A 14529-nucleotide genomic window follows, 5' to 3' on the forward strand; every position below is an offset into this window, starting at 1 on the left:
AGGTAAATACAAATATTAAGAAAGCTAAAACGTTTGCTAATGGTTAGAATAAATTTTTTTTTTTTTAATTTAAGGTCTCTCCTAAGTATAGGAAGACACAAAATAAAGTATACGGATGTGACAGTAGTTTTAGTAAATACTTAAAAACTAAAATAATAGGTCAGTGGTGTATCATTTCCAAAGTGCCAGAAAATAAAGAATCTTAGACTCTATGGCTAGCTGAACGTACTTACTATCTGTCATTCTCCTTATGCTGTTGCTTTGAAATAGTCTAATACTCACTTGCCCAGGGCAAATCATTGTTCAGGACAGGGGAACTTTCCAGAATACTGGCCACATGTATCTGAAGATGTAGGACACTCCAAGGGAAACATTTGGCATTCGTGCCATTTCTTTACTGTTAGTGAAAATGTGTCCACTTGACAAAGCTTGTCTTACTTTTCAGGTAGCATGAATGAAAACCAAGAGACCAGCAGTATTCCACAGTCAAGTTCCTGAGTACTCCACTCCAATTATCCAACATTTTTAAAAGGATGTTTTAATCAAGCACTTGTCCAATAAGAGATTTAACAGTACTTGGGGAGTATAATATGTCCCATTTCTCTTCTGTTTCTCTTGATTTCTGTTTCTTAACCCAGCGTAGCAAACTGCTACAGGTTTTTACCAAAATGCAGTTAGCAGTGGTTGGAAATGTGTTATTTCGCATGACCAAAAGTGTTCAGCCGCATTATAATGGGTCACATTTGCATATAACTAGATGGCCAAGCAAGGTCTATTTCAGTGATTTGGCAAATTCAGCACAGTCAGTACATTCATCATTGTTCTTGTCATCCTCTCTCAAAACACCATCTATTAAGTTAATCAGTTCAGCTTCATTCATTGGTGGTGCCTGTTCCTTTTCCTCCTTATGGATGCCCTCAATGACTGTGGAAAGTTCTAGGCTGTCAAGCAAAATATTGCTGTCATAATCATGCAGTTTGACATAATGGAGCTGCAGTGCCTGTGGGAACATCTCTACCTCTGGTTTGTTGATGAAACCTTCTAGATACTCCATGATATGCTCTTGGTCATGCACTGTGTTCTTATCCAGGCCCATGCTGTTGGGATGGGAGAAGTTTGCCCCTGGCTCCTCAGCCCTGGTACCCAGAGCACAAAAAGCCCAGAGCAGGCCACATATGAAGGGGGTTCTGAGCAGCCACAGAGATCTCATTGTCACTGATGTGAAATGTTGAGGTTTGGGAGTGAACAGTCAAGAAAGAATTCTTCAGGTGTCTTCAGTGCTAAAAGGATGGTTTTATTAAAGTGGGGTCAGGACCTGTGGGCAGGAAGAGCTGCATTGGGGTTGTAAGGAGTCGCTCATTGTGTCCTTTCAAGTGGGGAGGTAGTTAGGGATAGCATAAGTCTCTAAGGAATTTGGAAGCAAGGTTTCTAGGACCCTGCAGTGCTAGTGGTTGTTAGGAAAAGGTCACTTACTACTGTCTAGTAAAACCTTAGTTATGAGACGCTTCACATGTAGATCAGTGGCCATATGCTTGGACGATAAGCGCTATCATATATCTTGTGGGTTGGGTAGAGACAAAGAAAGTTTCCAAAGAGATTTTTTTTTATAGCATCCTGGAGGTCAGGCTAATGTCAAACTAAGGTTGCCTTTTGCCTCTAGCAAACTATTAGCCTCAAGACAGCCAAGCTCCTTGAGGAAGGTCACTCTACCTATCTCAAGTACTGGTCAAAGGGCTATTAAGTTGTCATGAAGTTTATTTCTTTTTTTCTTTTGCATTTGTTCCCCACCTCAATCACTGGTACCCTCACTGCTCCCAGTTTCCAAGCAGTTTTCCTTACACGTGAAGCTTTCCAGCCTACTTTATTTCTTAAAAAGAATCTTGTCATCACATTTTTTAATTTTTTTTAATGAAATTTATTGTCAAATTGGTTTCCATACAACACCCAGTGCTCATCCCAAAAGGTGCCCTCTTCAATGCCCATCACCCACCCTCCCCTCCCTCCCACCCCCCATCAACCCTCAGTTTGTTCTGTTTTTAAGAGTCTCTTATGCTTTGGCTCTCTCCCACTCTAACCTCTTTTTTTTTTTTCCCTTCCCCTCCCCCATGGGTTTCTGTTAAGTTTCTCAGGATCCACATAAGAGTGAAACCATATGGTATCTGTCTTTCTCTGTATGGCTTATTTCACTTAGCATCACACTCTCCAGTTCCATCCATGTTTCTACAAAGGGTCATATTTCATTCTTTCTCATTGCCACGTAGTACTCCATTGTGTATATAAACCATAATTTTTTTATCCATTCATCAGTTGATGGACATTTTTTTAATGTTTATTTATTTTTGAGGGAGAGAGACAGAGAAAGAAAGAGGGAGACAGAGACAGAGACAGAGACAGAGGAGGGGCCGAGAGGGAGGGACACACAGAATCCGAACCAGGCTCCAGGCTCTGAGCTGCTTAACTGACTGAGCCACCCAGGTGCCCCTTAACTTATTTGTCTTTAATTGGTAATAGTTTTGAAAGAACTTCCCAGATAAACTGTCTGTTTATTTTTAGTTATTGAGATTTAGTTAATAAATATATATTGTAAGCTTCTAGAGTATGAGCAATAATGTTATGAATCATATTACCTTGCTTTATTTATGGGTTGAAAGTAAGAGAAAGGTGCAACATTACCTACCCATTTTTCTTAGATAAAAGAAATTCCTGCATTCTAAAAGTTTAATAATCTGTTTTTGAAATGTACAAACAACTAAAACTTAGTTTTTCTCTCTCTTGTAGACTTTTTATTGAGGAAACTTCCATAATTCAATAGTTATACTTTTAATATTTTAATTGGGAACATTTAGAAAAGCGAATGTGCTACATTATTCTGTAACTGGAGATTCAGTTAGTCAGTATAATGATGGTTTTTTGCCAAAATTAATTCTGACAAGGAACATTGGCATAATATATTAAATGCCAAGCCATAGAAACAACACCCCAGAAATAGGAGCTGATGATTCAAGCTTGGCAGAGTCTCCTTGTGCTCAATATTAAAAACTAGCATAAAGCCTGGCCATAACAATATTTGAAAAGTAAAAATTTTTCCTTCCAACATGTTCCTCAAGTTCAAAAACATAATAATGGAGAATTCAAAGACTGTCGGAAAATACAGGTCTAGAAAATAAGGTCAAGAGATGAACTTGGATTCTGCTACCCATAAATAATAGCCACAAATTATCATGGAAAGATTTTTTTGAAAGCTTTAGACAGCTTCCATCTGAGACTGTGTTGGTCCTTACATTCGATCTTTTCCAGTAATGCTTTTACGGTCTTTATGTTTGTTAATTCCTGATTAATGTTGTGAGATGGATTAATTTTTAAAGGTAACAAACATTACAAAAAATATATAAATAATTTCAACTTACCTAATTAACTCATGTCCTTATATTTGATCTTGTCCAGATAACCATAGAGTGTTTTTTTCCCCCAAAGTTCTTCAACAATTCTGGTTGTCTCTTCATTAATTCACACTACCCCTATAATGATGGTAGTATACTACAACATTCAAAATAAAGCCATGAAGTCCTAAATATAATTTACTCCACTTTACTGTGATTCACTTTAAAGTTAAGTAAAACATTTTCTTACTTAATCTTTAAGAAAGTGCTACTGCATATTCAAATCAATAGTATTAGTAGTATAGTATATCTGTTTTATTTCACAAATGAGTAACTTGAGAATACAGGAAAACAGCAAATGAATTAATGAGTCCAATAAAAAAAATAAGTGGTAGAACAGGAATTTTCTCTGAAGATTCAATATTGTGCAAAGATGTAGGGGTAAAGAACTGTGCTAACATCCAGTTTTAAGTTTCTAAATCATCTTGGCTATTCTGCAGTAACAGGATCTGAGCCACTGGGAATAGACATGCATATGTGACTGTGTGTGTGCATGTGTGGGTGTATGTTTAGTATGTATTGCTATATTTTGTCATATAGAGTATGTTTACAATTACGTATATACTATATTCTCTTTCACAGAGTAACACAGCAACCTATATTTGCATTTAATATATATTGTTTTACAACTAGCATTTTAGTTTATAAAACTTAAAATATATTTGGTTAATTTAAAAAATGTCTGATTAACAAGGAAACTCTATTTTGTTAAAATCTCAGCTCAAATATCAGACATGCAGTATGAAAAATATGAAACACACAAACCATAGTTTCATAGAACTGGAAATGCTTTAAGAGAGCATATAAACTGAACCATCATTTAAAAGATGAAGAAAAGTCCTCTTTCAATGAAGTAATACCATTCAGAATATCTTAAGGAGTAGAAGGAACTTTTTATGAGAACACATAACACAGTAGACTAGTGTTGTAATAGTGTAAACACTGATTATGATTAAGTAGAAAGCAGTATTAAATAAAGAGACACTATTGTACACAGGTTAAAAGTTTGCATTCTGGAACTAATTTTTGAATTCTGGTTTCCATACACTTTATTTAGCTGTTGAGCTATTTTATCTCTTCACTTTCCATTTTAGGATAATAATACTACATTTTTCATGGCACTGGTAACTATATATTAGTGTAGATACATTAGAGTCTAGCGTATATTATGCATCCATAAATATTATTGAATATTATTAATATACATTATATATAATTCATATAATAATATATATTATTATATATAATATATAATGAATATTGTTATAATAGTTATTATTATTTACTATATTAAAGCAATTATGAGAAAATGTGAAAGAACAGATACTATCTTTCCCTACTTTTTATTGTATTTGGAAGGAGAAAGGGAAGCTAAGTATAATTCATTTTCAGGTAAATATGGTTATCAAGGCTTGAATTTTAAAGAAACCAATACTTAGTGAAATGGGGCTTAAATATTAGTAAGTGCCCTTTTATGGTCTCCACTGGGCAATCCAACAAACCAAGCTGCATTATGTTGGTGAGAAAAAAAAAAAAAGACAATAGAATTTGTTCCACACTCTCAGGTGACTTCTAAGGAATTGACTGTTCAAACTGAAGAAACCCAAGAATGTTCAGGAAATGTTACTAAAGAAAGGAAGGAAGGCATAAATGCAATTAGGCACTTCATTTCCCTGAACTGAGGACATAAATCAGTTTCATTTCACATTCCATTCTGACAATTTGCTGGTATCTTCATTGATGGCTACTTGGAAAATGTCTCATACTATGTTTATATTTTTCAAGAGAGGGGATAATATAACAATGTTACAGGCAAGAAGAGGAGGGAGGTTACAGGCAAGAAGAGGAGGTAGTCTATCAGAAACTTTCTATTCTAGATTATAGAGTCAAAGAACCTAAGAATTCAAACATTCTCAGAAATAATATAGTTCCCCTTTCAATCTAATTGCTGGAATGTCTCACATGTTTGAAATGTAAATCACATGCCTTATTAGATTTTGAGTTCCTTCAGAACAAAAACTAGGAAGAATAGGTTAAATCTTCAGGCAAAAAATATTTGAGTCAATAAAAATGAATATTTCTAACAAGTAAAGCTGTCCAATAGTGAAATACACTTTCTTTTAAGTAGTGAGTACCCTTTTTGATGAACTGTTTCAGAGACTTGATGACATATAACTTCTGGATTAAAGGGAAACAATTAGGGTAGATAACATTTAGTTTATGACCTAATTTTAAAATTCAGTGATCTCATGAATGTCATCTGTACCTATCTTAGCAAAATTACATAGGAAACAGACATTATTAAAAATTAATTCCTCATTCATGGGGCATCTGGCTGGCTCAGTCGGCAGAGCACATGACTCTTGATCTCAAGATCATGAATTCAAGCTCCATGTTGGGAGTGAAGTGTACTTAAAAAAAATCCTCATTATAAAATTAAAAATAGAAGGTAGACTGTACTGTTGGAAAACCCCAAACGTTTCTGTGATGAAATGCCAAAATATGCTCTTCAAACATAAAATAACTAAGATGGATTGTAAAAGCATGCTTGAGTGATATTATAAAGGTAAAAATAATGAGTAATAAAAACAAGCAAATAACTATTAGATATGCCAAGATTTTGAAGACATAAGCTAAAACATAATTTTCTTGTATTATAAAATATAAATGATGGACCTCCTGTGTACAATCCGCCACATTTGGAAACCCAGATCTACTCCATTCTTAGAACTCCTTTTATTCAGCCCAACTGTTCAAAGAAAGATTCTCCACAGGAACGGCTGAGATATTCACTTGTAGGAGGTAAGACTTAAAATTTCAAATAAGTCACTTCTAAGCTATTTTACAAGATATTCATGTGAGATATTTTGTAATCGTTAGAAACAGATTATCATGCAACATATTTTAAAGTAAGAACTTAAATAAGACAATAGAAATAACATAGTACATAATGTACTTTTATTTCTGTTTTATTACCTCATCATTCTCAGGAAATACAAATAATCAATTCACACTTTGGAGACTAAGTGTTGATCCTCCTTCTTTGGCCACCACTCAGAATTTCCAATATGATGCATTTCAAGGGATTCAGGAACCTATGACTTTCCAGCTACTTATTGAAGTTACTGATGAATTAGGTGGGAATAAAGCAAGTCAGCTGTCAGCCACTATAACAGTCATAATTCATGTGTTTCCTTGGACCACAATGCAGCCAACTCTTTCCACAAAAACAAGTACAACTACAGTAAGTACTTAGTGATGAAATGTAATTCTAAAGTAGTCTGAATTAGTCATAAACATAGAAACTATTTGGGAACTTTTACAAGAGTTATTCTTATATTTTGGCAATAAAAGACATTAATGAAATAGTTAATTTAATACATTAGAATTTCCATTATCAAAGTAGTGAAAAATTGTTACAGTTGTTAGTTGCTAATTTTGAGTCAGGTAAATATAAATGTTAATCATTTTTATAGGTCTTTTTGATATTATTTAGTTTAGATTCTTAGTAATTCTGTTCTCATCACATTATACTTTTCTGTATTTAAATGAACACTCATGAGGTTTTCTTATATACTTAGTACTATAAATTTTACAAACATATTTGAAAAGCTTGTTTCCTTGAAAAGTATGTAATTTCACTGGAAGACAAGATATACATTTAGAATAATTTAAATAAATCCTGGACAATGTCAAATGATAGGGCAATTGTTATTTAACTCTGAGCTTGAAAATAAGGTAAGTTTATTTGGGCTGAGATAAGCAGTAAGTTCTCTACAATAGAAAAGAAAAAATAATAATATAGTTCTTTAAGGACATATTTTTTAAAATTTTTAAATTTTATTAAATTTATTTATTTATTTATTTATTTATTTATTTATTTATGTAAGTAAGTAAGTAAGTAAGTAAAGAGAAAAAGAAAAGCTTTGCAGGGGGGAGGTATAGAATTACCTAGGAAGAATATAATCTGTTCTGGGAAATGCTAAGAAGGTAGTGAAGCTGGAAGCTAGATTTGTATTAGGAAAACAAAGCTCATATTGGTAATGTAAAATAATTGAGCATGGGATATCCTGAATGCAGAGATTAGAAGTCTGGATGATTACTGAAAACAGAAAGTTATAAGTTTCATAGCAGAAGACAGACTCACAATGCCTCATAAACTTTGTTAATGTGGAAATAAAGAGAAAATTAATGATGCGTAGGAAAACTTTCTGTGGAATATGCTGTTTGATTTCTAACAGGTGGACTTTGAACATCAAAGTAGGAATTCATATCCATAACTCCACTCACATTATTATGATGCTGCCTATATAACAGAGCTAACCCAACAAGATATGTTTGAATTAAAATAGCCATTTGCTGGAAAAAAATTATAGAAAATTTCTCCCTTGCTTGACTTCACAGTCAAGAAGTTTTGCATTGGCTATACAAAATCATCATAATACAATTTGGATAGTCTTAATCCAAAGAAAACAAAACATTGAATTAAAGTGGTGTGGGACTGTTAGTGCTCCCAAGGGCCTACCAGAAGGAAATTTAAATTCTCTCTGTGAGAGGATAGCAGTATCCTAAGCCTTCAATTATTTCTAACAATTTTTCAATCCACTGAACACTACATGATTAAATATAGTTAGGCACATGAGAAAATAAGATTTCATAACCAAGAAGCAACAAAACCACAAAAAGCATAAACAGAAACACAATAACTACAGAAATGTTCAAAATCAAACTGCAAAATAATTATGCCTATTTAGTTCAAGAGATATAAACCAAGTTTGAAATTGGGTCAGAGTATGAGAGACCATACAAATAACAGAATATTTGAAAACATATCAAATATATCTAGAAATTAAAAATACAGTAGCTGAAATTAAATCCTGGCCATACTGATATACAGGATATACAAACACTAAAATGAACAATTACTGAATACACATTTTTTTGAGCACACATGAATGAATATATTAAGCTATAAGGCAGATCTGAACAGATTTCAGCAGACTGAAATCATGCTATTATCTGTGACGTTAAGAAATTATACTAGAGATCAAAACAAATAGGTATTTAGAAGTTAAAGGAATAAAGAATATTTTATATGAATGAAGTAAATGCTACATAATAAAATTGTGAGAAGTTAAAACAGAATTAAAAGCTATATATTTTCCCCTAAGTACCATTTTAACTGCGTCTCACTGGTTTTAATATGTAGTATTTTTGTTACCATTCATTTATTTTTTTTTAATTTTTTTTAACGTTTATTTATTTTTGAGACAGAGAGAGACAGAGCATGAACGGGGGAGGGTCAGAGAGAGGGAGACACAGAATGTGAAACAGGCTCCAGGCACTGAGCTGTCAGCACAGAGCCCGACGCGGGGCTCGAACTCACAGACCGTGAAATCATGACCTGAGCCGAAGTCGGACGCTTGACCGACTGAGCCACCCAGGCGCCCCTGTTACCATTCATTTAAAGACATTATCCATTTCCTTAAAACTTCTTATTTTCCCTGCATGTTAATTAAAACTACATTTCATCTGAAGTTAGAAAGAGAAGAAAAATAAATAAATAAATAAATAAATAAATAAATAAATAAATAAATAAATTTTATTAGAGATTTTTAAAATAAATGAAATGATAAGAAATGAATTTAATGAAATAGAAAGCAAACATAGAAAATCGAAGCGAAAACTCAGTTATTTGAAAATGATAATAAAATCTATATATTACTCTGGGGAGGCTGAGAGTGAGCAAGAGTGAAGTCCCATTTTACCAATGTCAGAATGAATGGTAAGACAACTGGTGTGGCATCTCTTAAGAAAAGGGAAGGGGGGGCACCTGGGTGGCTCAGTCGGTTGATCGTCTGACTTCGGCTCAGGTCATGATCTCACAGCTCGTGAGTTCGAGCCCCGCGTCGGGCTCTGTGCTGACAGCTCAGAGCCTGGAGCCTGTTTCACATTCTGTGTCTCCCTCTCTCTCTGCCCCTAACCCCTCGCATTCTGTCTCTGTCAAAAATAAATAAACTTTAAAAAAAAATTAAAAAAAAAAAAAAAGAAAAGAGAAGGGAAGGGAAAGGAAGGGAAAGGAAAGAGAATGGAAGAAAAGAGAAAAGAAAAAAGAAAAGGATAGGAAAGGAAAGGAAAGGAAAAGAAGACAATCCTAAGAGAATAAACAACCTTTTCGTTATGTTTGCAGAAGGAAAATCAACATTTGTTCTACCCCAAATAAAGACTTAATACAAAATACAATGATTAAGATAGTATGGTGTGGATTCATGAAGACAAATAGACAAGAGAACAGAATAGAAAGTCTAGTTAATGATCCACAACACATAGACATATGATTTATATCAAACGTATTACTACAGAGTAGTAATAAAAGGATGATAGGTTCAATAAATTATGCTGGGCAGTGGTCACGTATATAGACAAAACAAGAATGATCCTCCACCCAAATTTGTAGATGAATTCATAGACTTAAATGGCAAAAATAAACAAAATTAGTGGACACCTGACTAGCTCAGTCAATGGAGCATGCAATCTTGATCTTGGGGTTGTGAGTTCAAGCCCCATGTTCAGTGTAGAGATGGCAAAAAAAAAATCTTTAAAAAAATAAATGAAATTACTATACTTTAGAAAGAATATAAGACACCAACTCAATACATTTTGGGTAGGAAAAGATTTTAAAAAAAAACAAAAACAAAAAAAAAAAAAAAAAAAGAAACTGAAAACAGCCATAAGGAAAATTTTTAGGGAATTGAATACTTAAGAATTAAGAACTTCTTATTATAGATAAAATGGTAGGATATTTTACTATGTGACTTTTGCTCCAGTATAAGTTTAGTGGAGAAGACCACTCAGTAAGTTAAACAATATGGGGCATAAGGGGACAATTACCGAGATTGTGTTATGAGTATCTGGTGAGTTATTGTACTACTTTTATATATTTCTGTATATATTTTAGGCATCACAAAATAATGGTTGTAAAATAATTGAAAGGAATTAACCTGAGATTCCTATGTACTTTGTCAAGCTATTCCTATTTAATGCTTCAAATTTTTCCCCAAACGCCCTTCACCACTAAAGTATTGTCACTTATTTTGTAGTTAAATGAAAACTGTCTGCTTTGGAACTTTTAATCACATATTTTATAGTCAAACCCTGAAATCTATTATTTTAAAAAAAGTATGAACATTCTCCTAGTCATTCAGTAAATTAATTATTAGTCCCTACTCCTATCCCAGGGTTTGTGACCATGGAACTTTCTTTCACATTCCACAAATATATATTCAAATCATTTTATAAGTCAAGTAAATATTGCCCAAGTATTGGTAATATTGTAAGATGTTATAGCAGCATTCTAACCATTAAATTGTATTGCTTTTCATTTCTGACTCAATGTGAATGTCATCTACCTATTCTGAGTCAATGTTCTCTACTGGGTCTTGCTTCTTTGGGACAGATCATTCTAGCCTGTACCATGGTGGAAAAAATAATATAACATATCAACATGTAGATTTTTATCATCTAAATTTCTGATTAATAAAGCAAAATCTAGCGAAGCAGAATGTTTGTAATAAAGCACAATGGGCAGAATAAAAATAGTCTGTAGAAAGATGTAAAAGGAGTTTCAAATTTGTAGTTGAATGGTATTGTAATCCATATAATTCTCATGAAAAACTACAGTAGGCTTGTTAAACGAGGAAAACCAATTAATGCTGCCTGGAAATGATTCTAAACGTGTGACTTAAGAATTTACTCCCAAAGACTATAACAAATGTCTTTGCTACTTTCCAAAAGCCATATTAGCTTTTAAGTTTACATGTGTATTTACATAATACACACATTTCTACACAGAGATATATATGCTTCGCTTTGCAAAAAGTATTACCAAACAAGAAGCAACCTTAGAAATTCTGTAGTTCAATCCATCCATTGTGCAGGAAGGGGAAACAATAGCCTAATAACTTATAAATTATATGCTCTTGTGAGTAAACAGACAAAAACACCTGCATATTTAAGATAGGTTTTTAAAAGTTAATATTTCTACAGGCTTATTTAATGTATTATGGACTAGCTATTATTTATATTTGAGTATGTTATAAAATTACATAGTAAAGATCACTTATGTCTTTAAGTTATCTATTTATCAAACACATGATGAGGCCCTATGCTAGTAGGAGTACAAAGCTGAATAAGTCAGAGAAAAACCTTCTTGCCATAAACAATAGAATACAGCTTGAAATGGCTTATATAATAAAAACTCAGCTTCAAGAAGTAGTGGACTATTAGGACAAAAATTTGAACATCTCTATACATCAACCTAAAGAATATGGACTTTATCTTCCAATCAGAAAGGATCAAAAGAGGTATTACAAGAAAAGGGTGATAGGATGATTGGATAGGTCCAGTAAGTATAGAGTACATGAAGGGAAGATTGGAGAGTAGAGAAAGCAGTGCTCATGAAACCAGTTAGGATCTTATTTTAACAATCCAGACAAGAGAGGCCTCAAAATAAGGCAATGAAACTTCATGTAAAGATGAAGGGCTAGATCTGAAATATATGTAAACAATAATATTCACCATTTACTATGTTTGGAACTTGTGTATTACAATATATCGTGGGAAAGAGAATTTCTCTTAGTATTTAGTCATTATTATTAGATTACATTTTATTTTTTAAAAAAAAATTTTTTTTCAACGTTTATTTATTTTTGGGACAGAGAGAGACAGAGCATGAATGGGGGAGGGGCAGAGAGAGAGAGGGAGACACAGAATCGGAAACAGGCTCCAGGCTCTGAGCCATCAGTCCAGAGCCCGACGCGGGGCTCGAATTCACGGACCGCAAGATCGTGACCTGGCTGAAGTCGGACGCTTAACCGACTGCGCCACCCAGGCACCCCATAGATTACATTTTAAAAAAATAAGGCCGATCTTTCTTTCAATTTAAAATGTTGAATGAGATATTAAAACTTAAAAACATTTCTAAGTGGTTAGAATACACTGCCAGAATTTTATCTGCTTCTAAAATATAACTATATAACTATAAAATCCACTACAAAAATTGAACGTTCTTTTTTTTTTTTTAACGTTTATTTATTTTTTTGGGACAGAGAGAGACAGAGCATGAACGGGGGAGGGGCAGAGAGAGAGGGAGACACAGAATCAGAAACAGGCTCCAGGCTCTGAGCCCTCAGCCCAGAGCCCGACGCGGGGCTCGAACTCACGGACCGCAAGATCGTGACCTGGCTCAAGTCGGACGCTTAACCGACTGCGCCACCCAGGCGCCCCATAAATAGAACGTTCTTAAAGCCAGTCTGCTAGCAATGTGCATCCGTGAGTTATAAAGAAATTAAGGTCTGAGGATAAAAAACTGAAAGTAATTAAAAATAAATCCAATCATATTATAAATATTATAGGAGGCATCTTCAGCTTGACATTTACTTATAAATGCAGATTTTTTAACAACAAAAGAAAACATTATCCTAAGTTCATAAATTGTGCTCTAGTAAACGCATTCAATAAAGACCTCGGCATCTTTTACAATGCCAAGTATGGTAGTTGATAAATTAGAGGACCAATAACTATACGTTATACGAAAGATATGTGATCGTGATCATTCTTAATTGGGGGCAGGGAGGGTTCATAAACTGTTGCCGAATCTGATGAAAGCTACGGTCTCTCTCTCCAGAACAATGTACACATGTATATGCACATGCACTTTTATACTCAACATCAGAGGCTTGTAAAACCCATCCATGAAACCCAGATTAAGAAAGAAACCCTGAATAAAGACAAGAGTTTATTCCTGCTTCTGAATTTGGGGGAAAAACAGTTTCCATGAGCAAAACCTATTTCTATTATTATAAAATAAACAAAGTGAAATAAGCCACTAAAATAATTATGATGAAAATTTTATTAATATATTCCTTAAATATATTAGCATTTGGCACGCTCTTATTATGCTCTTATAATAAGTAAATAATACCTTGAAGCTTAGAAAGGAACCTTAGAAAGGAGAGAATCTTTTATCGTAAATGTAGGTAGACTTAAATAAGCTAATAATAAATAAGCCCAACCCCCGACTAAGTAAAATAAATAAAAATGCTATAAATCGTCTTTTGATTAACGCTTCATCTTTAAGCCCATACCAGCCTACTCAGAGGTCCTTCTCAGGGCAGGTAGAGAAGAGAGAAACTAACTCACATCTCATGAAATGAATTAAACTTGTCCAATTTACATCCAGATTGGCTAAAGAGACAATGAGGTAACTGGCTAGACACCATTTCCTGTAAATATAATCCTCAAAGGATTATGAATCAAAATTCCTGAAACTATCAGCATGAAGCAAATTGAGTTCTGTAGTAAAAAAATAATAAAAAACACACAAAACCCAGAATTAATATCCATAAATAGTATTAATTTATAACTATATTTTTACTCTGATTTCAACACAAACAATGCATGGGTAAATAGTAGAAGGGAGAAAGTTTCTATAAATAAGTCTGTCCAATATTTTCATCAATTCTTCTAGTTACCCATCGCTGTTTCATGATGCGTATCAGAAGGATGAAAAGGTCTTTAACCCACTAATGAAGAACTTGAAAAAGGCATTAGATGCACAGAGTGACTTAATCTGAATTTTTAAGACTAATCCTAAAGATACTGCTGCTCAGAGACATATGCTTACAGAGGAGGAGTTAGGTCTATAAACTTACATGCTTCCATCACTATTGTGCTCACTAGAGAGGCATATTATTTTCCCAAGGCTGATTTTGACTCATCGAAGACCAAGCCTTTACTAGTATGATACCTCACAAGATAGTTTGAAATCAATCAAATATGTCTAGAATTTGTTTTCAGCTGATAATTTGGAACAATGGTGCTCATTCAAACTAATGAGAGACTACTATTATTTATTCAGAAGTTCTGTAAACCGGTTGTTTAACCTTTAGTAGCTTGCAATCAGTCATGATGAGAATTGGTAAATTGGAATGTGGTAAATAATACATACCAGGATTTTTTCCTGCTTTTTAAGAGGTAGTTTACCAGAACACTACTGGACCTGTTCATCTTATTCTTTTTTTTTTTTTTT

At 33.6% G+C, this 14529-nt stretch overlaps 1 protein-coding gene across 1 annotated transcript; it reads right to left on the reverse strand.

Annotated features, from left to right (window-relative positions):
- Positions 1 to 772: 772 nt before the first annotated feature.
- On the reverse strand, positions 773 to 1439 carry LOC121028115 (multiple coagulation factor deficiency protein 2 homolog). Its single transcript, XM_040471622.1, has one exon. The coding sequence runs from the start codon at positions 1208 to 1210 to the stop codon at positions 773 to 775; it is 438 nt and encodes a 145-aa protein (XP_040327556.1). The 5' UTR covers positions 1211 to 1439.
- Positions 1440 to 14529: the final 13090 nt, after the last annotated feature.

The sequence above is a fragment of the Herpailurus yagouaroundi genome, unplaced genomic scaffold, assembly GCF_014898765.1.
Source record: "Herpailurus yagouaroundi ecotype Mexico unplaced genomic scaffold, PumYag 100, whole genome shotgun sequence".
In the NCBI taxonomy this organism is placed as follows: domain Eukaryota; kingdom Metazoa; phylum Chordata; class Mammalia; order Carnivora; family Felidae; genus Herpailurus; species Herpailurus yagouaroundi.